Genomic DNA, 25,086 nt, shown 5'->3' on the forward strand with positions numbered 1-25,086 from the left:
CAACCCCATCATTCTTCCATCAGTCAGCACACATTTGACAATCTAAACATATTAATGAGGCGTTGACTCAAAACAACTTTCACATTTGTTACATTAACACGTAGAACACTTCCTTACGTCATACGGAACTTATTGGAGACGGTACGAAGGCCATGACATGAATGAACAGAGGATCCATTTTAAACATGTTGATTGGAATAATTATTACTCTTTTGGTCATAAATGTAAAGCCCATTTTGTAGTGTAAATTTATGCTACAAAATGGATCTTACATTTAAAAACGTATAAACTATCTCTCAGTCTTCGTCTGTTGTGCTTCCTTTTCTTTCATTTTTAAGCTTCGATTCTTTGGACATTTGTTATATGTCCTGTGTTCATACTCCATAGTTGCTCGCCTTTAGATATTTTTCAGACGTCCAATTCGTCATGGATTGTGATTGCAGAAGATTGTTGGTTGAACCAAGTAAGTTCATGGAAGTATCGCCTTGGATGAATTTGATTCATGCACAAGACCCTTCCATGTTGTGAACAGAATAATGAGACGGGACATGAGATGCAAATGGTGTCCTGCTTTTTTCTTTTTTTATGGGATGGGATGCAGGCGGGAGGGGGTATCTCCTTCCCATCTCATCTCTTAAGCAGCCCTAATTTAAAGGAAAAAAAAATAACAGTTATAAATCATAGATTAATTTTAAATATAGAAAAAAGATATCCTTAAATTTTGTGTCCGTCTTCAAAAAAAAAAAAAGTCTTAGCTACCACTCTCAAATTTACTAATCGAAATCAAGTTTGGGGCCTAAAATTTCGGAGTTTTATTCAAAAATACAAAAAGGAGTAACTGAAATTTCACAATTTTATAATAAAAAATTTAGCTCTTATATTTTCTTAACTCAAGACAACTCAATTTTTAGAACGCTTCCACTTAATAAACTGCGAAAACTGAGTTGTCTTAAATCAAAGTTTATGGACTTGATCAATAATTGAGAGAAAATTTATTTAGAGACTTTAAAGTCACATTTTTCGCTTAAAACTATATTGTTCCATGATCAGCAACATTGATTTTCCCAATATAAAGTAAGGTTAGGAATGTATTTTACTCTTTCAGTCTCATATTTATATTTGCCCTTTAACCCCCTAGATATATAACATACATTTTCAACTATTATTGTCACATCCATCAAAAGAAAACAAAAATAGAAAATGGATTTTGTCTTACGTTGGTGCCCCTAGCTACCTTGAAGCTAAATTGAAGAACTTTCAAAGTACTACCATCATCCAGCCGTGTTAACATATCCTCTTTCAGCTATCGAAATGGACTCTGCTAACTGCCAAACTAACTCACTTATAACTAACAGGACTAGGGGCCCCAGTCGTGGGTAAGTTCCCAGCTTACGAGTCCATTTACGACACCCAGCTTTCGGATTGGTTACTTTCTCAATAATGTGTTGATTATATATCATCGTTTTCCATAGAAAAAACAAGGCGCACCAAGAGCTAATCTTTAAGAAACCAACCCGAAAGTTCCCAAGACATTGGAGAAAAATCAAATGGTTCAAAATTTACATATTTATTCTTTTTTCTTTAATAAAAATGGCTCCTGTAGATGGTAGTAATTTCTGTAATAGAGTCATTTTAAAATAATATTAAGAAGAGTACGACATAATATAAACGGTATATCTCCATATACAATTGTGCAGAGTAAAATAGGACTAGTTCCCTTTTTTAGGGTGCGATTTTGTGCTAAAGATTTTTACGTAGGAGCCGTAGTATAAGAAAGTTTTGTTGTCTTTTTTTTAATCTCTCAAATGTGTTAACGAAAGAGCAATATTGCCTCTGATTATTAAAAATATTAATGGTTAACATTAATTTTTTAATGATCAATGTTAGATTTTTTTTTAAACGGTTATTAGGTTAAATTTGCTCCTTTTTAAATATTTTTAGGGTGATATATTAATCCTTAAAAACTTTTTGGGTACTTTGGAAAAACTCCTGTGAGTAAAATTAGACCTTAACCCTTGTGTTATCTTTAAAGTTCTATGGAAGGCCTTGCATCTGGATTTTCTTTAGCCCAGCAACCCAATTTGGATGCAGTTAATCACTTCATTATATGATCCAAATTCTTTTATATATATTTGAATCCAATTATATGAACAATTTTTCTTCCTCCATTGCTTTCCAAGCCTGCATAACAATTATGGACCACTATATTTCAATCATAATAATAAAATGAATACTCAGTCCAAAAAAAAAAAAGACAATATGTGTTGTGTGTACTAAGAAAAAGAAAATATCCAACAATACTCATTTGTCTTCGTCCAAAATTTGTATCCGTATTTCATAATTTTTAACTTATAATTTTAGAATAATTACGTAAATCCATATTTGTTTATTTTTATTCCTTTTCTCAACGCTCATATTTTGTAGATGAGCATAAATTGTCATATCGGGATTTTCGGTGAAAGGACTAAATGCATGAATAAAAATTTATGAAGGGTCAAATAAAGTAGTAGAAATATAATGAAAACATCTTATTACTTTCATGTTGAGTTGGGGCAAAGTCATAATTTTCAAAAACTTATGGGTGGAAGGACAGTTTTAAAAATTTTGCCTAAAAATTAGAAAATTCTAAAAAAATTTATGGAAGGTAGAGAAAAATATGGAGAACCATATTTGAGACTCAATTATGATAAAAAAAAATGACGTGTTGAAAATAAATTTGCTTAAATTTTACAATTTTGGTTAATTAAGGTATAATTAGGCAAAACTAATTATGATAAATACCAATAAGACTCAAATCATTGGGTAAAAATGAGGAGAAAATATTTTAAGATTAAACTGAATTAACAAAAATGATTTCACGCCCTAAAAATGGAAATCTTATTTAATAGAATATTTTTATGTGGTTTTATCCAAAAATAGGCTAGTTTCTTCAAAAAAGTTAAGGAAAAATACTTAAAGTCCAAATTTTGGCTTGAGAAAAATTATGAAGATACTACCTATAAATTTGAATTATTTATGATCTCACCGTAGTTATATGATTAAAGAATATTCAAAAAAGCATTTGTAGTGGATTAAACTCATTAATTAAGAAGTTAAAGTAAGGTGATTGGGAAGGGACAATATTTCTTTATCTAAATGAGCACAAATTCGCCGTATATAGATTGTTTTATAAATATTAAAGCTTATTCTCTTTTGTGCTATATATAAGTTGTTCTTAAGTAACTCACCAAACCAAAGTAAATTAGTTGAAATAACAAAATTGTCTTAAAATTCAACCACTTTGAATTTTTGCGTCTCTTAAATATGATCTTTAAATATTTTATATTACACTTGGAATGTGCTGGAAATCATTTCTGAAATAACCAATTCAGTGCTACAGAGAAAAGCAAAAAAAAGAAAAGATATAACATTTTTTTAGAACATATCTAATTTGGAGGATTGGAGGGAGTACTTTGTAATTACGTATTAATGCACTAGAAAGCAGCTTTAGTATAAATTGGAAGTGCTGATTTCTTTTTTTTTTTTGATACACGTAGAGAGGGAAACCCTCCAGCTAAGATCCGAGGTGTCGCCTTATGTCTTCATGCAGGGCATTTGTAATCTCCAATATGGGTGTTTCCATTGGGTGGTAGCCCCGAGCAGTATTCAGGGCCATCTTTGCGAGTACATCCGCATCGGCGTTCGCGTTTCTATTGATATGGGTTATCTCGAGTTCCCAGTTCCACTTCTGGAGAGCTTTGATCTCCGTTAGAAGTCCGGCATAGGGGTGGTCGCTAGTGTCATCCCGGCTAAGTAACTGTACCACCTCAAATGCATCAGTTTCTGCGATGATTCGTCTTTCTCCTCTATCCCATGCCATTTTCAAACCAAGCAGTAGGGCCCATAATTCTGCATGTATATTGTTACCTCCTTCGACATGAAACATGAAACCTGATATGAACACACCAGCTTCGTCTCATAGCAGACCACCGCTGCCAGTACCCGTATTCAGCGACCAAGCTCCATCCACGTTAAGTTTCTTCCAACCCTCAATGGGTGCTGACCATCCTGCTCGTCGGTCACTCACTTGGTGCCCGTTGATTTTCGTGCCTGCAAGTTTCTGACGCGCTCGGGCAATGCTCTAGATTATTATCCTGGCTTTGGTTATCAAAGCCTCATTGCTTGTATGCTTCTGTTTTGAAGATTCGAAGGTTGCGTCGTTTCCATATTAACCAGCATATCGTCGTGAATAAGCTGCTCCAGTCCTCACTTCTATGTGGGCACTTCTTCCGAGTGTTCTCCTGTATCCACGATGTTAAGTTTCCCTCGAAGAAGCTCCTGTGTATGGCTGGGGGTATTATCATAGTCCACAGCTGTTTGGTCTCTCTGCAATCCCACAACACGTGAATAGTAGACTCCGAGAAGCAGTTGCACCACGTGCACAGGGTGTCATTTGTCATTCCCCTGCGAGTACGCTCCTCGTTGGTCAACAGCTTATTCTGCAGGGCTAGCCAGAGGAAGGATCTACATCTCTGCATTTTGTCAATTTTCCACACCCATTGCCAAGCTATCTATCTATCTTCTCGTTCATTATTGATCACGCTATAAGCACTTCGGACGGTGAAGGGGCCATGTTTATCATGCTTCCATGTAACACTGCCAGTCGAGGGATTCAAAGTGCATCCATCTTCAACGAAACGCCATGCTGCTTTAATTCCCTACCAGGTATTCGATCCAGGTCGAGCTTGATTTATGGTTGGAAGTAGGCCGTCTCCACATTTATACTCGGTGCGTATAACCCGTACCCATAGGTCATTTGGTTTCTTTATGAGGTTCCATCCAAGCTTAGCCATATAAGCCAAGTTTTGCGCCTTCATTCTTTTGAAGCCCAACCCTCCATTATCCTTGGTCCTGCAGACGTTCTCCCACGCCACCAAGTGTGCTCGTCGTTTCTCTGTCGTGGAACCCCATAGGAAGTTTCGATTAAGCTGTTCAATCTCATTGCAAGTAGATGTGGGTAGTGATGCGGTTTGCATGGTATATCCTGGCATTGCTGACGTTACAGAATTAATTAGAGTAGCTCGGCCCGCAAGTGAGAGTGAGTTAATTTTCCAAGTCCCTAGACGTTGCTTCATTTTATCTACTACCCCGTGAAAGCTTGCAGCAGATACCCTTTGATGATGTAGTGGCACCCCTAGATATTTTCCCAGGTCGGCAGCCATTTGAAACCCAAGAAGGGTACTTAGTTCATTTTTTCTTGTATGATTAACGTTCTTGGAGAAAAATACCCGGGTTTTTGCCGAATTGACTTTAAGTCCCGAGCTTTGACAGAACATATCCAGGCAGCTTCACACCTGCATTGCTTGGGAGGTAGAAGCTTCCACAAATAATAGGATGTCATCAGCAAAAAAAAGATGTGAGAGTGGGGGACCTGACTTACAGAGCCGTATAGGCAGCCATGTATGGGATTGAAGTCGTTCCTGGATTAAGTGTGCTAGTTTTTCCATGCACAGAACAAAGAGGTAGGGTGAGATTGGGTCACCTTGTCTCACACCTCTACTGGGGGTGAAGGAACCAGCGACTTCCCCATTCCAAAGAAGTTTCATAGTAGGTGAGGAGATGCATCTGATAATAACTTCGATGAGATGGCTAGGCAGATTTATCTCCGTGAGGCAATTCCTTAAAAAGTGCCAATTAACTCTATCATAGGCTTTCTCAAGATCAATTTTAATGGCCATAAACCCTTTCTTCCCCGTCATATTTCGCATAGTGTGCACCACTTCCTGGGCTATTACAATATTATCTGAACTGTGCCTTCCTGGGACAAAACTGCACTGATTTAGGCTGACTATCTTTGGCAGTATACCTTTTAATCTGTTTGCCAAGACCTTTGTGATTACCTTAAACACCACGTTGCAGAGGCTGATTGGTCGAAAATCCTTAACTTCCTCTGGGCACTCCTTCTTGGGTATTAGCGTAATAAGGGATTCATTTATGTCTTTGATCAGGGAAGGTTATCGCCAGAGTTTTTGGATCAGGTCACACACAGACTTTCCCACATGGGCCCACTGGCTTTGGTAAAATAATGCATTCAAAATGTCCGGTCCTGGCGCCTTTAATGCTCCCATATGAAATATGGCATCCTTTATTTCAATATCGGAGATTTCACAACCCATCCTATTCAATTCTCCAGTATCGATGGGAGGAAAAACGACGCTGCACTGAAGCTGGACACGGTGTGTCTCCTCTTCCTCGTACAAGGTTGTGAAGAAGGACAACACTCGAGCGTGAATAAGTTTTGGGTCGTATATCCATGCATTTGAATCGTCTTTTAGTGCCCCTATAAAATTACGTCTTCTGTGTCCATTGGCTCGTGTGTGGTAATAGCGAGTGTTTTTATCCCTGTTTATTTGCCATTCACTTCTAGCTTTTTGTGCCCATATTAGTGACTCTTGTAAAAGTGCTTTTTCAAGTTCCTGCCACAGCTGCTGTTGGAGTTTCTCAAGTTTCTCAGTTAGACCGTAATTTGCCTCTGCTCAGGAGATGCCATTTAGCCGATTCATGAACTTTTTTATTCAAGTCCCGGTGAAACCAAAGACCTGTTTATTCCATTCTGTGCACGCGGTGGTGAAGCTTGAGACGTTCACAGTCCAAGGGTTGTCCCCTATCCAATTTTCTTGAACGAAATGAGGGAAGCCATCGTGGAGTACCCAAGCTGCGAGGAAGCAAAATGGGCATGTACCTGTGCGTGGTTGCGACAAGCCATCTGTTTGGAAAAGTAATGGTCAATGATCAGATCTGTACCATGGGAGGTGGGTTACTGTGGCATTCGGGAACTCATGCAACCACCTTTCTGACCCCAAGACCCAGTCTATGCGACTTGTATTGCCTATGCTTTTCCACGTGAATGGAGGTCCTATGAATCCCAGGTCCGTGAGGCTAACCGAATCAATGAAGCGGTAGAAGTCTCGGTCAGGTTCTCTAGTCTCTCTTGCAGACTGTCTCTCCGTTGACAGTAATGTAGCATTAAGGTCCCCTCCAACGCACCAAGGCCCTTGTATTCTACCAGCTAAGTCTGTCAACGATTGCCACAAAGCCCGCCGCTGTGAGGGTCGAGGGCTTGCATAAACACACGTCATTTCCCAGGTTTTGTGGTCAATGCTTTCAATTTGTAAGTGGATGAATTGCTCTCCATGTTCTAAGACCTCCACCTGCTTAAACCTGTCCGACCAGAGGCACCAAAGGCCACCCTTATATCCATCCGCATCAACAAGATGCATATTTCATAGACCCAGCTGCATGGCTATCTGCTTAGCCTTATTTCTGCCGCATCTTGTTTCAAATATTGCAACGAAGTCCAACTTATGTAGAGAAACCAGAGCACGAATCAACTTTGGGAATGAACGGGCCTCTGTCCCGCGTGTGTTCCAAAGGAGAGCATTCATTGGGAAACCACATCGTTGGGAGAGGCGGCAAGCCTCGAGTTATCCTCATGGTTCGTAGCTGACGCCACATCAGTATCCAAATGCATGGAGTTATCATCATTTTGGGCCAATCGTGGTGCATTCTCCACTGATAAGCCCATCTCACTTACTCGGCCCATTTCACGTAGCTTTGTTTCATGGGCTTCCTGTCCGCTACTCATGGCTAGCTATAGGTCCAAATTTTGATCATTTATCAAGACCTCAAAGGGGTTTGTAAAGGCCACGTGGGTGCCCCCATCTGCTTGAGTTGGTTTCTTGCCCTCACGTGCTTGGATTTTAAGAGCCTGAGAATTTTCTTTGCCACGTGGGCGTCTTTTGACTGCTACTTTCTCTTTGCTCCTACTGGGGCCCATTCCTCATTATTATTATCCATTGATTTCCCGAATCTATGCTCCTCTTCTCTGCTCATATCCATTCCTTCATCCGCACAAGCTCTATCCTTGGAGATATCTCTTGGGCCACGTGTCCCTACTCCTTTTTGACTGTTACTTTGAAGATTAACTCCCTTTTTAATACCCTGCGAGTTTGGCATCCCTCGAATCTCTGCATTAAAAGGTTTCTTCCCAAAATCTCTCTTAACCAACATTTAGGGTCCGTAATCTCCTCCTTTAGATCTGCCTTTATTTTTCCGGATTTGCGGTGTTTCCCCATTGGGCTTCGCTTCGCCGGCAGGCTGCTCGGCTGTATGCTTCTGATTGTCGCTGGGAGTTTCTTGGTTCTGGTTCTCCGATCGTCTCCAAGTGCAATGATCCATCCGGTGACCGTAAGTGCCGCAATTGAAGCACACTAAGTGAAGGCCTTCATACTTGATTTTCCTCTCTTCACCAAAGTGATCGAAACTCGGTAACAGTGGCTGTTCTAAGTCCAACTCAACGCAAATTCTGGCAAACCCACCCTTTTCAGAGAAAGCCGTCGTCCTATCTATCTTGAGCATCTTCCCGACCAAGTTACCCAGCCTTCGAAGAGATTCCACATTGTAGAGTTCTACCGGGAGGTCTGGGAATCGAATCCAAGTGGCAATGCGTTTCTGGTTATCAGCCTTCCATGGGTTGAAGTTCGGGCACCACCTCTGGACAAGTAGATAGTGATCCGCAATCATCCAGGGGCCCTCTTGGAGCGCAAAGTCTCTGTCTTCTGGAATGGAGAAAGAGACGATAAAGTATCCATTGTTCAGAGGTGTCACTTTGATAGGATGCTTTGCCCACATCTTCTCCATCCGTCCCCTCATAAACCCCACACTAAAGGTCTTCCCTAACAGTTTCACAATCGGTGAATTAATGTATGGTTTGCACCATGCAGCATATTCATCCGCCGTAAACTTCAGTGAAGGAATGATCCCCTTCGTCCGCCATGCTACCTTCTATTCTTCTTCCACTTCTTCCGTCGTCATCTCCTCTTCTTCGTCCTCCTGTGTCTCCTTCATACTGCATTTTCTAAAGTAGCTCTTCCACCCACTCAACGCTTCCACCGCCACCTTGTTTGATTCCAAGAATCCCATTGCTCCTAGGCTCAGTAGTTTGTCTCTGTAGGAGGTACCACTACTACCAGCCGTCTTCGGACCCCATCCCTCCTGACCAGGTTTTGGCCCTGTCTTTGGTAAGATGCTACTGCTTCGAAACACCATCTCCGGCCGGCTTCCATCCCTTGCATTCGCTCTTCCAGTCTCACGCTCTCGTTCACCATTCTCACATCTCTCGCTCTCTCGTCCATCGCTCTCGCTCTCCATTGCTTTTGGCCAGTGTTGGAAGTGTTGATTTCATTCTCAGAGTTCTAAGCAATAATAGTGGCGTCTGTAACGTCGAAGAGGACAAATATTTATTTATTATGTCTACAATTCAAGAATGTCATATACTACTTTAAATTATTAGAAATCACGGTTTACTCGTAACAAGGTTATGACTTATGAGTTTCAATATTAATTAATTGAGATTCTTAAGGTGTCCTTCACATGCATCATCATAATAATAATAAAAAAAAAGACAGTATATTATAGGGAGAATCCCAATTAAATCCAGCCGAAATACCTAAATTCAGATTTAGGCCTACACTTTTAGCAAATTCCTAATTAGGCCATGAGATCTAATTAGGGATTTTTGAATGTTGTTAAATCACCAAAATGTCCCTCTTCAATTAAAAAGAAAACTTGATTAATATACCTCTCCTAAGTAATTCCTCATCTCTTATGATTTTTTTAGACCAAAAAACATATAAGTAATTTTACAATGTTTGAAATTTGTATATATAACTTATACTATTAAAAATATTTTAATAAAACATGTTAAATTACAAATATAAGTAAAATTATAAATATTTTTTATTTTCAGTTCTTGTAATTTATGTTAGTTTTATTTATTTAAACAATGTTGGATCGAACTGAAAACGTAAATGATTACGATTTAATATCAAATTTTTATTATAATTAAAATATTTTAAAATTTTAAAATAAATATTTACAACCTGAAAAGAAAAAAATATTAAAAATATTTATTTAAAGATTACATATATTATAATTTGAAATGTTTTATGAAAATATTTTGAAGATTTTAGTTATATTACAAAATTTCAAACACTAAAAAATTATTTATATTTTTTTGTCTAAATATTAATAATAAGAGATGATGACCCACTTTAGAGGGATAAAATAATCAATTTTCATTTTTAACTAAAGAGGGGCATTATAGTTACTTAACAATATTCAGCAATTCCTAATTAGGTCTTATGTCCTAATAAAGAATTTGTTAAAAGTGTAGGCCTCAATTTAATTTTAAGTATTTCAGCAGGATTTAATTAGGATTTTCCCTATATTATAATAGCTGCCTGATATATAAAGTTAATATTTTTTCGAAAAATGTTAGCCTTGATTCTTCCTCATTGTTAGCTACGCTTAGGGTTAAATTTCCAAAATTATTGAAAGAATATTTTAGTTTTTGGCCAGTCATATATATATATATATATAAATTTATATATGTATATATCTGCTATATATAGCGCTCATTAGAGTATTAAAGTCTCTTCTCTCTAAACGACAACATAGTGACCTTCTTTAATTGAGGCGTCCGCGATTTGCGTAACAGAGAACAAGACGAATATTTTTTTCATCAGTTTATCAGCAACCATTCACTCCAAATTGTTTTCATTTGACACAACGAAAATTGTTAAAATATGTCAAAATCTATACATCGATGAATTATTCCCTTTCCCTTGCCTGAGCCATACTAAACGTATTCAAAACGCACTTTAAGGATTTGTTTGGTTCAACGGAGGGGAGGGGATGTTAATTAATGCGATGGGAGAGGAGGAGAGAGGAGCTTATGAGTCTTGTTCGGTTGGATGAGAAGGAAGTGGAGGGAAGGTTTCTTGTTTGGTTTAGGAGGAGAGGGGGGCTAATTATAAGTTAACAAATATGTCCTTATCTCTTTATTTAGATTTTTTATTATTTTATTATAATATTTATATAATTATTATTTTCTAATTTATGAATATAAAAAAATCAGTTCTCTTGAGACATAACAAATAGATTATAAATAATCATAGATCAAAATAAATGTCAATCAAAAAAGTATATTATAATCTTTAGCATATTACATAAATTATAAATAAATTTAGGGTTAATATAATCTTTGGTCCCTCAAGTTTGCTTTCATTTTGGTTTTGGTCCCTCAATAAGCAAAATGGTCCAAGTTTTCATTGAATTACAAGAACCAATGTTTTAAATGAAAAGAAACTTGAAGGACTAGAGCCTATGATTTGAAATTTGAGGGGCCAAAACCAAAGTGAACGTAAATTTAAAGGACCAAAGTTTGTATTAAACTATAAATTTATGCAACAAGCTTTGAAATGTTCCATCCTTAATTAGATAACATACGCGGCCTCATGTGCTTAATTGGATAACACACAAAATTTTATGTAAAAAAATGAAATTGAATTAAAATAGGTATATATGGACACGAATATCAACAAATTTGGCGATTTGATAATATTATTTTAATGGATCTCAACGACTCATATAAACCCAAAAACAATAGCTTCATATAGAATAAATGAATGAAACAAAATACTAATAATACTGATAAGATAAATGAAGTGGGGAAACAGACAAGAGGAAAAGAGAGGGAAGATTAATGGCAGAGAGCGTGGGGAATGATGAAATTGAAAAAAGAAAATATGTTGGAAAAAGAAAAGAACATGTGAGGAAAGTGAGGAAAAAAAAAATGAGTTTTTACTAAAAAGGATAAACTATGAATATCCAAAAACTAATATAGGTAACTTGGTTGGAATGAAACATAATATTTTTTCTCTTTCAAAAAACCCCAAATCTGGAGGGGAGGAGAAAGAGTGGAGAGGAGCACTAAGACAATTTTTTTTTCCTCCCGTCCCTTCCCTTTTTTTCCCGAACCAAACACAATTTCCCCTTCCTCCCCACCAAAAACCTTCCAACCAAACAGTGCATAAGATTATTTTGAAAAAAGAGGCTTTAAGATTATTGACATGTTCTTGTGCGTCAAGGATGGGTAACGTGTTGATCGGTTATAAATATCATCAGTCAAATAAAAAAATAATATTGACGTCAATCTATGTCGTTTTCTTCTGCAAGTAACAAGAATTGTCTATAAATACCTCGTGGATAAATTCACTTCCATGCAAGCTTATTTGAAGTTTCATTTCTCACTAACTGAAACAGCAAAATAAGCATGGCTTTCTACACTAGTATGTCTCAGTTTCTTTTTCCCTTGATCTGGTGTTCTATTCTGATTTGTCTCTCTTCAGGATTCCCTACCAGTGAATCATCAGTTTCCCCTTCAAAGGCTGAACAAGACTTTGAAATGTTCCAGCAATGGATGGCGGAGCATGGAAGAGTCTACGCAAACTCTGAAGAGAGCAACACTAGATTCCAAATATTCCAGAGAAATCTCAAGTACATCACCGTGACAAATGCCAAGAGATCCAATTCCTCTGGTGCCTATCGTTTGGGACTCAACAAGTTTGCTGATATGAGTCCTGAGGAGTTTAAGAGAGTGTACCTCCATCCCCTGGAGGTTCCGACCACCATCGCGCCGGGTACCTCGAGGTCGGGACGTAGGCAGCACAACAATTCATGTGAAAGTGCACCTTCCTCCATGGATTGGAGATGACTCCTGTCAAAAACCAGAAAAGATGTGGTGAGTTGCTCTTGTATATATATATATTATTGAAGAACATAGAGTTAAAATACATGCTATAAGAAAAGAACACAAGTTTGAATTCCCAAAAACGCACTTCGAGCTTTAATCTCAACACTTCCTGCCCCAACAAAAATTAGTCACTATTCTTGAGGATATTCTAAGTTATATTTATATAATTCTTTGGAACCTCAAAGGGCTAATACCTCGATTAATGTTTCATGGTTCAGGAAGTTGTTGGGCATTCGCGACCACTGGGGCAATCGAATCAGCGAATGCAATAAGAAACGGGGAACTTGTTCGCCTTTCTGAACAAGAACTTCTGGATTGTGACCTCACCAACCATGCTTGTTCAGGAGGATTTCCCGTGACGGCCTTTAAATGGGTTGTCAAGAATGGTGGGCTCAGTAAAGAAGATGATTATCCTTATGTGGGGGAAAAGGGTCATTGCAAAGCTGAAAAGGTTTGTTTCTTTACTTGTGGAGATTTTGAAGTATATTTATATATCGTTTCCTCATCTGATTTGTGCTTTCTTTATGTTCCTTCAGAAAAGTGTTGTGAAAATAAATGGCTATGAACGTGTAAAGCAGTCGGATCATGCTCTCTTGTGTGCCATCGCTAATCAACCTATTACGGTGGGTTTGGATGCAACACCACTTCAATTTTATCAGGGCGTAAGTCTTAAGCTTAATCTTCGATCAGTCTTTTTAGTTTTAAATTCGATGGTTAATTAGTTAACCATCAATCTCATAAATTTTTTCTAATTATTTTTGTTTTATTATTTTTCCAGGGGATTATTGATGGTGAAAGTTGCCCCATGGGAACTCAGCCAAATCATGCAGTTTTGATCGTGGGATATGACTCAAAAGATGGCAAAGATTATTGGATTGTGCAGAACTCATGGGGAGAAGATTGGGGAATGAACGGATACTTCTTGATTCAAAGGAATTCAAAAGCGCCAAATGGAGTTTGCTCTATTAATACTGCCTCTTCATACCCAACCATATAGACTAGTACCACTAAGTTGCCGTCAATTTCTGATTTGGCGTTGTTATGAAGTCTAAGTATGTCTACCCTAAATTTTAAATAAAGAGTCAGAAACTATTGGTTATAATATTTTTATGTATTTACCATCAGACTCCTACTCAGATTTATCAATTTTACTTTTGATAGCATATTACTTTAATTTTAAGAAATAATGCGAGTCTATGAGAAAATATGCATATCTTCTTCTTCTCACCCCCTTTTCTGTACAAGATAAAAAAATGTGCGCCTTATTATACATACCCCCCTCATTCCTCATAAGTGGTTTATGCCTCAGTTTTTTACAAATCTCAAACGAATAGGACACTGACAAAGTTACTTTAGGAACATATAATTTGTTCTATTTAAAATAAAATACTTCAAAAGCCTCAATAACTATAGTAGATCGTTCGTAAATATAACATAATAAAATCATTTAATTAGCAAAACTAAAAACAATCATTTGGACAGACCCAACGGGAGAGCATATTTCATGCTCATCACAATAATGAACATGGAGTGGTCATTGCAATTTGGACCATCTAGATTAATTTTTGATGGTTCAGATTGAATTTAAATTTTTTATATATTTTAATCAATTTTTTGTTTTAATAGATACAGAATTTAGCATAAATATAATATCATAACTAACATATCTTTAAAAAATAAATTTATTATTGAAAAAATTGTATATTAAAAATTTTAAATTTGAACCCTCCATATTAGATTTTGAATGGTTTAGATTGTATCACAATGATGAGCACATCGTACTCACCATTGTGATGAGCACTGAATGAAGACTCAAACCTGAGTTAATTCAAATTGAAAGCCAATCAACAGGGATCTGGATTTAGTAAGTTTCTATTATTAAGTTTACTTAGTCTAAATAAAACTATTATTATTGTTGTTGTTGTTATTTATAAAATTTAAATTATTTAATTTTAAGGGTTTGTTAGAATTAGGAGTATGCATGGACCATACTAGACTAGGTTGATGCTCAGCCTGAGGTCTTGGTTTGATAAAGGCCTCAGGCTGCATAATGTAGCCCATGGTCAAGTCTAATCCAATACAAACTTGAAATTGGGTTGGACCAATCTTGGTTTAGGGGACTACCTGGACCAGTCTAAGTGGTCAAGACCTCATTTATTTATTCTTTAATTTAGACAAATAAAAATGATGAAAATAAAAAAAACAAAAAAAAAGAATCCGCACTCCATCCAAATGCTAAAACGGAAAAAAAAAAAAGAGTAGCCAATGAAAATAGCAAAAAGAATCTATGGGTGAAAAAAGAAAAATCAACAAAACCATCCAAATTCCAAATTCCCAAATGTGGAGAGTGGAGACTTCGCCTATGTGGGAGGGAAGACTGTGGAGACTAGAGAGAAGAACATGATGCTTGTCGAGAGAAGCATGAGGAGGGGGGTTGTCAAAGAGGAGGGGAAAAAAAAATTTCCCATAAAATGATAGTTGAATTTATTCAAATAGTCACTTAAACTTACAAAATTTTAAATTAGTCATAATGACTAAATTGAAATTTTTAAATGTTGGTTAATTTGCAATATTGCCCTTTATTTGTTTTAAAAAAACCTCAAGTCACTCCATTGACCGGTCGGCTGCTGGAGCTCTAGCAAACAGCAACTATTTATTGGAATTTTTTTTTTCAACTTTTAATGATTTACAACCCTTCAATGATACTCACAACTTCATTAACGCTATCAACCGTATTTTTTTCAGCCTTTTAAACCAAAATTCTTTTAACTTTCATAATATAATTAACAACTCTTATAACAATATTCACAACTTCAATAACTATATTAAACACGTGTTTTTCAAGTTTTTAAACTGAGATTTTTTAACGTTCATAATGTTGTTAACAACTCCTATAAAAATATTCACAACTCTATTATTGCTATTAACCACTTTATATGATAGGTTTTTAAATTGATATTATCAATTTAATACATACTTTGGTTAGTTATTTGTTGATTTCCTTATTATAAATTTTCAAATTATATGTAGTGTAACTACACATTGATAAAAGCCCATTACTATTTATAATCAATAGGGATATCTTAGAAAAAAATTATAAATGTGAAAAATAAAGTAGATTAAAATTTTATATTTAGAATCAAAGTAAACTCTTATCTAGTTCCTATATTTAAAACCAGAATTAGTATGTCTCTTATCTTTAATATAGGACCTAATTAGGTAGTTGATGTTATTCTTGTATGGAAGATATATTTCATGTGTTTATCAATTTTTTTCAAATTAACCCTATTAATATTTTCTTAACAATAATCAAGGGAGATAGAGGGAAGGAATTAAGAAAGATATTTAGGATGTTTTAGGGAAAAAAAATATTCCCTCCATCCTTTTTTATAAGAAACCTTAGACTCCATTACACAGATCAAAAAGTCAGTTAAAGAAAATAAATAAATAAAAATTAAAAGTAAATACCCTTATTTATAGGGAAAAGGGAGAGTATGAGAAAGAGAATAAAAAATTATTATAATAAAGAGAATTATGAAAGAGAGAAATTGTTGGTGGAAAGAGATGATGGTTTGAAAAATAAGACAATAAATATATTGGATATTAAAATAAATAATTAATGGGGACAAAATAGAAAATTTGCTACAAAAATTTGAGACAACTTGCAAATGTTACTTGTATTTAGAGATAAGAGAATATGTAGTTATTGCTTATAAAAAGGAACGAAGGGAGTAACTAATGAGCATTTTTTAATTTTACCCTTCTTGACTTAAATAGATGAGAAAAAAATATAAAACATGTTTTTTATGCACCCTTCTTTTAATAAGAGCAAAATGTGAAAAAATTATTAATTTAATATATTTCTTGGTTTGTGGGATTATAGTGTAAATGACTTATAAATAAGAATAGAGTGGCTTACATAAAACAGGTTTATCAATAACCATGAACCATAATCAAACTGTTGTTTATCACCCCACCCGTTTTATATACTTCTTTAGGGAAAAGTAATTTGGAGGTCCTTATAGTTTTCCTCTATTTTGAATCAGGTCCTCAACTTTTTTTTTCCTTTTTATAGGGTCCTTTAACTTTTAGTTGTTACACAATAGTTCTTGCTATTAAATAAGATCAAACATCGTTAAAATTTTTTGTTAGAAAACGCAGCACCACGTCCGAAACATCTTCTCCATTGAAATATCTTCATCGTCTGTGTCTACCCTCGTACCCGAGCTCTTAGACCAAGCTTTCCTCCATCATTCGCTTACTCCATCAACATCTTCTCCTTCCCCTCCTTAACTCAAAAAATTCAAAATGGAGAATAGATCATCACATATATTAGCAAAGACAAGAACAATGCACTTTTAGTAATTCCACAATTCATCTGCAACATGCCCATCACAATCATTTATGTTCCATAACCACAGTCCCTTGCACATCCATCCCTCTTTTGAATCCATGTACACAACCTCCTTCACCAATTCCAATATTATTATCTCGCTTAGTTTCTCCAACTTAGTAGCTAGGTCCATTGTTGAAACCAGCCACAATGAGGACGGCTTCTCGATAGGCCGAACTTATCTGAGCAGCCTTCAGCAACCAGCACACCACTTGCATGTCTTGAGGAGCGAGTGACCCAGGACGAGGAAGGATGTTGATCAGCTCAGGGAAATCGAGAATTGTATAGCTTCCTTTGATGCTCCCAAAGCAGAGACATCATGTGCTTTGACTACCACTTTTAGAGTTTGGAATGTAACAAGTGAATTTCAAAGATGCAGTTACCCCAGTTTTGAAGTGAGAAAGTGTTATAGGTAAAGGAATGGTGAGGTCAGGAGCATGGTGAGAGAGAGAAGATGTTGAGAAGCGAGCTATGGAGAGAGGAAAGCTTGGCCTGAGAGCTTGGGTATGTGGGAAGAGATAGACAATGAAGATGTTTCAGAGGGAGAAGATGTCTCGGATGTTCTGCAGTGATTTCTAACAGAAAATTTTAACAGTGTTGGCTTTTATTTAACTGCAGGGCTAACACATGAAAAATGTCCAAGGACCTGATTCAAAATGGAGGAAAACTATAAGGACCTCCAAATTACTTTTCCCTACTTCTTTGAGCATATGTATAAGACATTTTTTCACATAGGCTAAAAATAACATTAAATCGTATTAAATTTATGTTAAAATATAATAAATTTTCAACTATGCCCTTATCTAATATATAAACATTTCAAAAGGAAAAAAACCTACCTACACCATAGTAAATAAAAGACAAAATAGTACATTTATGCTAAAAATTTAATGAAGTGACTTATAAATAGGACAAAGAAAAATCTTCTCTCTACTTTATAAATCATATAAGAATTCTTTTTAATAGAAATGGCTTATTTTTGCTTATAAGAGACACTAATAATCTTTTTGGATGTGGGTGTTTGGAAAGGTCCACAATCACTTAAAAAAAATGCTTTTACATAAATCGAGACAAAATTAGAGCTAGGAAAACAAGCTGGCATGTTTAAACCCATTTAAGTTAAGAGCTGCGCTTGTAATTTGGGGTATTCAAAAGGAACTTGGACTTAAAAAGGCCAGCCCTGTAGGGCTCAACAAAAAAGGGCCAACCCGTTTAGGCCCGCCAATAGTAATTTTTTTCCTTGACCCTAACTTAAATCCCTAACATTTTACATACTCTTCTTCTCTAAGTTTCACTTTCAGTCTTTCACTCACTCTCAACTCACACCTCAAACTCTAATGATATTAAAATAAATAAAAATATATTCTTCATATCCTAAATCAGATTTCAAATTTGTATTTATTTGAACCAATAGTTATATATTAAAATAAACAAACTATATTCCCCATATTAAAACAAAAATTTTAATGATTGAACCAACAGATATGTATCAATTTGTATATATGTTATAAAGTTTTAACAAATAAGTTAACACTTTTTCAATAGTGACTATATCATAATTTTTACTTTATCTTTAAATAGAGTTAAAACAAGCGAGTTAGACAAAACCAAAGAAGACTGAACAAAAAAAAGATGACATAGTTAGCTCATTAAAAGCATGCTATGGATCAATTCAAAGTGCTAAGATATTTTAGATTTCCCATGACACTGTGCAGCAAAGTGACTTTTACAATTAAAGCCTAAGGAAAAAAAATACTATCTCTGGTCTTAATTATAAGACATCGTTTGTAGTCAAACGAGGTCTTATAATTAGAATCAGAGGTAGTGAGTAGACCGCACAGAATTAATCCCCAGTGGTTGCTAAGTTGAAACCTCTAAAACAAACTTAACATCAATACTTTTAAATAAACTTACTGGTAGGCAAAAAATTCAATTCACAAAGACGGAAGACATATTAGACTGCAACATAGCTAAATAGTATTGAGAAGAAATCATTGATATTTTTAGAAGTTAAGAAGGGCCTATTACTAGTGAATCACAATCAAATGTTCTTACAATTGATGATAGTGATGATAGTGTTTGTCCATTTTTTTTAAGTGAAAACGTTTGTCTACTTTTAATAAAACTTTTGGATATTAACGTTATTGACTTGTTATGTCTAATGATTGTTTTAAATTCTTTGTAAGTTGATAAACATTTAGATATGATGATCTTTTGCTTTTATGGCTTAATTTAATTTATATTTATGTCTTTGACTAGAATTTCATTGGTCTATTTACATTTTTTTGATAAAACACAAAAAATATGAAAAATGAAAAAAAAAATTAAAACAGGCCGAAAGCCCATAGGCCAGCTCTGAGCCCGTCTGCCTAAGGGCCGGGCCTAGCAAATTGTGATATTTTTGAAATTTTGGTCATGTAGTGCCGGCTCTTTTAAGCTTGTAGGGCTGGCCTGTTTTTCCAACTCTAGACAAAATTCATCTCACATACTTACCTCATACTCTATAAAATCACTTTTTTCAATTGATTATGAGGATTGCCAATCATCCCTATAATATCATTTTTTATTTTTGTCCTCATTAATTATTGATTAGACTAACAACATTAATTATCATACTCATTTATTGCTCATTATGTCTCAGTCACTCACTTTCACTCCATGTATAAGGTTGCTCTTTGTAAAAGATAAGTTGTATTTTAATTTTAGTGTTAAGTTGCATCCAGATTCTTGAACTAATTTTTCAACTGTTCCCAATGTCTTAAAGTTATTTGTGATGCACCCAATGTTCTAAAGTAATTAAAATAGTGCACTCATATCCTAGGTTAACAGAAACATTATGTTGACCCTTAACCCCATGACTCAGCATAAATTTGACCATATAACATCCTATTTGGCATATTACATAAGCAGTAGCTGAAATGGTTTTTTGCTTTCTCTAAATTTATTTATTTTTCCTTTTCTTTTAAAACAAAAGATAATCTAATTCAGAATAAAAGAGGAAACAAAATTACAGTTCACTCTTCTCTAGCCCATCTTTTACCGATGGACATAGAGGTTTTTTCTTTGGCCAAGTCAATGGGTGAATCAATCGATTTGCTTAGCTGAGCTGAGGAAATGGGTGAATCAAATGGATGAGCTTTCTCTTGCTTCTTCTATGAGCCTTCTATAGTGCTTTAATTTGTAGTTCTTCCTCTGGAATATAGTTTATTCTTGCACTAATTACTGGAAAAATCAAATGGATGAGTTTTCTCTTGTGTCTTGTTAGAGTACTTGATTAGTGGCGATGCAGAGATCTTTCAATGATTTAAACTCAAGTGGCGGTAGAAGATTGAACCCTGATTTTGTTTCCTATCTTGCTCTGAATCAATCCATCTCTGGCTTTAGGAAAGGGAAAAAAATTAAATTCAGAGTAAGCAAAAAATGACACCAGCTGCTTACGTAAAATGCCAAATAGGATTTTATATGCTCAAATTTGAGCTAAGGTATGGGATTAATAGTGAGCATAAAGCTTTTGTTAGCTTGGAATTTGGGTGCACCATTTTAATTATTTCAGGATATTGGGTGTAGCACAAATAACTTGGGAAAATGACATTAAGGCCACACAGAAGAGAAAATACTACAAAAAGGTCCTTGCAAATCTGGTAACTACTTAGAAGTCCCAAAGGGACTTGGTTGCAATAAGACAAATTGTGAAGAGATTATGTTGTCCCTGCTGAAATGAAATCTAATTTTGAACCTTATTCTTATTTGCACATTGCTATCTCACTCTCCTCTTAAAAACTGGTGCTAAATCAACCCTCATCAGAAGCAAGGAACCTCAAATCTGTTTACCTTTGTCATAATCATTGAAGATCACCAGGTAAGGGCATCATTTGAAGTTGTTTTTGGTCAAAACAAAGCGGTTGTTGTTAGCATCTCTGTGTTCGTGTGTGTTCTTCATTATTGCAATTTATTCCTCTTGTTTCTTTGCAAACCTTTTGGGTTTAAAATGCTACATTAGGACCTTTGGGTTGGTGATTTAAGTTGGGGTTTCATTGTGGGTGGTTAGGATGATAACGGGTGCTCTATTTTTTGTTACATTGTGGGTGATTTTGCTCTGTTTAGCATGGTTTAATGTGAAAGGCTGAAGAAGATAAAAGTTGGTGTGGGTAGAAACCTTTTCTGTGAAATGAGATATTATATTGTCAATGTAGGTTGTGAAAGTTGTCAATAGATGCCGCGATAGTTGTCAATAGTGTTGCTTCACTTATCAATAACAACTAGACGATTGTTGATGCAGGTTTATATTAATGATGGCCAATATGTCTGGGAAGCATTTATTTTTCTTTGTTCATATAGGGGGTATGTTTATAAATGATGGAGAAGATGATATGAGATATATTGGAGGTAGTGTAAGAATAAAAGTATACAAGTACAACATATCACAGAAGTTTTTGTACAAATTTATCAAGAATAATCAACAAAAGATTATTGTGAAGTGCAAGGTTGTTGTCCATGGTATATGGGTGTATACTCGATGGGAGCACATCAAGATATTGAGTTTTTAACCATCAAAAAATATAGAAGTGAACACATTCATCATGCAAAGGCCAACTTGCTTGTTTCTCACTCGGGAAGGTCAAATTTAGCTTCTTCAATTGTGATTGATGATTTCAGGTGTAATATTGACAAGATTCCAAATCTCAGCTAAGAACATATTGAAATCAGCTATTTTTTTGTATATGGATGTGAAAGGAATATGTTGTAAATGGGTGTGAACAAATTTTTTCACAAATAAATACATATCAACAGTTCGTTTAGCAATTACATGCAACCCATATGGTTTTTTTAGATAGGTTGTGAAATAGGTGTAGTTTCCTGTATATGAATGTGTAAATAAAGGTTGGCTATAAATTGATGTGTTAGATTTTGCTATCATTTGAGTTATAATTATTGCACCCTGTATTGTCAATAGACTTGTTTTGACTTGTCACTAATTGTATTATGACTTGTCAATTAATCTACTGATGTAAGTTATCTAAAATGTCAATTCAAGTTACATAATGGGTTTTAGCATCATAAAATGTTTTTAATTACTTTGACATATTACGTTTTGGTTATAATATCGTATATAATCATCATTAAAAGTATGCCGTTACTGATATAAAATTATAAAATGAATTGTCAATAACTACACCATCTCTTGTTAATGGTGATAGTGTCATTTGTCATCGGCTGCACTGTCACTTGTCAGTGTAACTGCAGATATAAGTTTGAGAAAAATGTGATTTCAAGTTATATAGTGTTATTTAATGTTGACATATCCTTTGGACTAATGTGACATTTGTTAACTTTAAAAAAAATCAATAAATCACAATTACCATTCGATTTGTCAATGGTAGCAATATGACTTGTCAATAGTGGCACTATAACTTGTCAATGGTGATATTGTGACTTGTCAATGGTCGTATTGTGACTTGTTAACCATGAAATCAAGAGCATAGAATTTCATCCAGGTGCCGGATGCCTATTACAGAATGTCTCTCCTTTCTTTCTACTTCAGAGGCTGTGGCGGATTGAGTGTTATCAGACTTATCAACAAACACGCTATGACTTGTCAATAGTGGCACTATCACTTGTCAAGTTTTGAAAAATTGTTATCCAATTAACATAAATTTTGGTTCTACCTTCTGGTTAATATTTTTATTTTAAGTTATATATAACTTAATTGAACATGTTAAATAAATGACACCTTCAATTTGAAAATTTTTAATATCAATTGTTAATATCCACATGTCAACTCGCTAATAAGGCCATTATAACTTGTTAAATTTTTTGCTATTTAATGTCATTTTCAGAATTACTTTGTTAAACATAATTTAATTGAAAATTTCAAATAAATAACACCTTCACATTAAGTAATAGGCTGCATGGAATTAGATTGTCCATAAATTTGATACAAAACAATGATACTACTTGTGCACTAGTCCATGGATATTAACTACATAATTTACTTGTCAATACAACCACATTAAATTGTCAAAAGTGGCACCATAAATTGTAAGCATACTCTCATCAACTATTTTTATCATAGCATTTAATGACTTCAATACAAAATGCTACTTTACAAGCACAATCGATATACCCAGCTTCAGTTGCACTCTTCATAACTTGTCCCTTCTTTTATACTTGTTATTCTTGCACTATCTCCAATATATCTCATATCATCTCCTCTATCATTTACAAACTTACCCCCTATATGAACAAAGCAAAATAAGTGCTTCCCAAACGTACTAGCCATCATTAATGTAAAATTGTATCAACAATTGTCCAGCTATTATTGACAAGTAAAGCAGCACTATTGACAACTATCACGGCATCCATTGAAAACTTTTGCAACCTTCATTGACAACACAATATCCTATTTTGTAGAAAAAGTTTCTACCCACACCAACTTTCATCTTCTTCAGTCTTTCACACTAAATCATGCTAAAACAGAGCAAAACCACCCACAATGTAACCAAAAATAGAGCACCTATCATCATCCTGCCCACCCACAATAAAACCCCAACTTAAGTCACCAGCCCTCCCAATGTAGAATTTTAAACCCAAAGAAACAAGAAGAATATATTGCTGTAAATGAAGAACACAGATGAACACAGAGATGCTGATGACAACAACTTTGTTTCGACCACAAATAGCTTCAATGATGCCCTATACCTGGACGATCTTCAATGATTAAGGTGAAGGTGAACAGATTTGAGGCTCCTTGCTTCCAATGAGGGTTGATTTAGCACTAGTTTTTGAGAGGAGAGTGAGATAGCAATGTGCAAATAGGAATAGGGTTCAAAATCAGATTTCATTTCAGTGGGGACAACATAGTCTTTTCACGATTTGTCTTATTGCAACCAAGTCCCTTTAGGACTCCCAAGTAGTTACCAGTTTTGTAGGGACCTTTTTGTAGTATTTTCTCTTCTATGAGACCTTAGTGTCATTTTTCCAAATAACTTTAGGACATTTAGCATACTTGAGAAAATAATTCGGGATATTGGATGCATCTTAACCCTTAATTTTAACCAACTTTGAATTTAGATATTTCAGTTTTTTTGGCCAAATTCAGTTATTTATTTCTTATTAAAAAAAACTAGAGAGAACAAGTCATAATATGTGCATAAACGTTTTTTTTTTAAAAGAGCTAATTTGAAGAGAAGTCACACTTTAGACTGGCTTTAAATGATTATTTTCTTTCATAAGTAGACTCATGCCCTTGTTTGGATTGATTTCATGAAAAAGGATTAGATGTAATCCTAACGTAAAAAACTGATTGAAATATAATGTTTAGTTAGACTTTTACAATGGAAAGGAGGCTACATTTTGACTTTGTGATGCTGCTTCATTGGCTTAAATAGCTGAATTAGAACTACATTGTTGAGAGTTGAGAGATATAAATATAAAGACCCCAATCAAATGCAAAACACGCTTCTGCTTATTTAATATGATATAAATATACAATTTTAATTCATCATATACGTGTATAGACAGGATAATTTTACCTCTGTAATCTAATCCGTTTTGTCTCCTAAATTTATAAGGGATTCTTTAAAATATCTCTACTGATTACATATATTAATGAGTTTTCCATACAAGGATAGTAATGATCAATTAAAAGGATATTTTAAAGAAATCAACCCTTGCTAATTTATAATTTGTTAAGGAAGTTTGTTAAGTTATTTTTTTGTAATAAATAGGTACTGCCTTTCTGAAAGTATCTTTACTAATCAAGTGTATTAGTTTTAACATTTGATGAAACCTTAAATATGTGTAACTATTATAAAGACTATGTTGAAGAAAAATGATATGAGAGACAGTGAACTGGGATCTTATATTTAGATCGAATTAAAAGTCAAACTAATTTTTATATTAAGTACAGTGGATACTATTATCTTTAAAGTTCCATGGAAGGCCTTGCATGAAGATTTTCTTGAGCCCAACAACCCAATTTGATGCAGTTAATCTCTTTATAATATAAGATCCAAATTATTTTATATTTGAACCCAAATTTATGAACAACTTTTCTTCC

The 25,086-nt window shown here is 34.9% G+C and overlaps 4 protein-coding genes across 4 annotated transcripts; 2 read left to right on the forward strand and 2 right to left on the reverse strand.

Annotated features, from left to right (window-relative positions):
* Positions 1–5,993: 5,993 nt before the first annotated feature.
* LOC114727282 (uncharacterized) lies at positions 5,994–7,259 on the reverse strand. Its single transcript, XM_028913982.1, has 3 exons — positions 6,829–7,259; positions 6,690–6,745; positions 5,994–6,511 (listed from the first exon to the last, which is right to left on the reverse strand). Exons 1-3 carry the CDS (start codon positions 7,257–7,259, stop codon positions 5,994–5,996), a joined length of 1,005 nt encoding a protein of 334 aa, XP_028769815.1.
* Positions 7,260–8,049: 790 nt separating this feature from the next.
* On the reverse strand, positions 8,050–8,679 carry LOC114727283 (uncharacterized). Its single transcript, XM_028913983.1, has one exon. The coding sequence runs from the start codon at positions 8,677–8,679 to the stop codon at positions 8,050–8,052; it is 630 nt and encodes a 209-aa protein (XP_028769816.1).
* Positions 8,680–12,154: 3,475 nt separating this feature from the next.
* LOC114727284 (P34 probable thiol protease-like) lies at positions 12,155–12,595 on the forward strand. The gene has a single exon (XM_028913984.1). The coding sequence runs from the start codon at positions 12,155–12,157 to the stop codon at positions 12,593–12,595; it is 441 nt and encodes a 146-aa protein (XP_028769817.1).
* LOC114727285 (ervatamin-B-like) lies at positions 12,592–13,631 on the forward strand. The gene is made up of 4 exons (XM_028913985.1): positions 12,592–12,622; positions 12,853–13,085; positions 13,171–13,296; positions 13,413–13,631. Exons 1-4 carry the CDS (start codon positions 12,592–12,594, stop codon positions 13,629–13,631), a joined length of 609 nt encoding a protein of 202 aa, XP_028769818.1.
* Positions 13,632–25,086: the final 11,455 nt, after the last annotated feature.

Source organism: Neltuma alba, unplaced genomic scaffold, assembly GCF_004799145.2.
Source record: "Neltuma alba isolate B1F8T4 unplaced genomic scaffold, ASM479914v2 tig00012456_pilon, whole genome shotgun sequence".
NCBI lineage: Eukaryota > Viridiplantae > Streptophyta > Magnoliopsida > Fabales > Fabaceae > Neltuma > Neltuma alba.

What these genes read in the sequence shown, in the direction of transcription:
- LOC114727282 (XM_028913982.1), bottom strand. Translation starts at nt 7,259, where the DNA reads ATGCATCTTGTTGATGCGGATGGATATAAGGGTGGCCTTTGGTGCCTC. An exon ending in TGGGTCTTGGGGTCAGAAAG is followed by an intron (nt 6,746 to 6,828) that starts GTGGTTGCATGA and finishes TTTTCCAAACAG; the next exon opens with ATGGCTTGTCGCAACCACGC. An exon ending in TTTGCTTCCTCGCAGCTTGG is followed by an intron (nt 6,512 to 6,689) that starts GTACTCCACGAT and finishes TCTCCTGAGCAG; the next exon opens with AGGCAAATTACGGTCTAACT.
- LOC114727283 (XM_028913983.1), bottom strand. Translation starts at nt 8,679, where the DNA reads ATGGAGAAGATGTGGGCAAAGCATCCTATCAAAGTGACACCTCTGAAC.
- LOC114727284 (XM_028913984.1), top strand. Translation starts at nt 12,155, where the DNA reads ATGGCTTTCTACACTAGTATGTCTCAGTTTCTTTTTCCCTTGATCTGG.
- LOC114727285 (XM_028913985.1), top strand. Translation starts at nt 12,592, where the DNA reads ATGACTCCTGTCAAAAACCAGAAAAGATGTG. An exon ending in GTCATTGCAAAGCTGAAAAG is followed by an intron (nt 13,086 to 13,170) that starts GTTTGTTTCTTT and finishes ATGTTCCTTCAG; the next exon opens with AAAAGTGTTGTGAAAATAAA. An exon ending in CACTTCAATTTTATCAGGGC is followed by an intron (nt 13,297 to 13,412) that starts GTAAGTCTTAAG and finishes TTATTTTTCCAG; the next exon opens with GGGATTATTGATGGTGAAAG.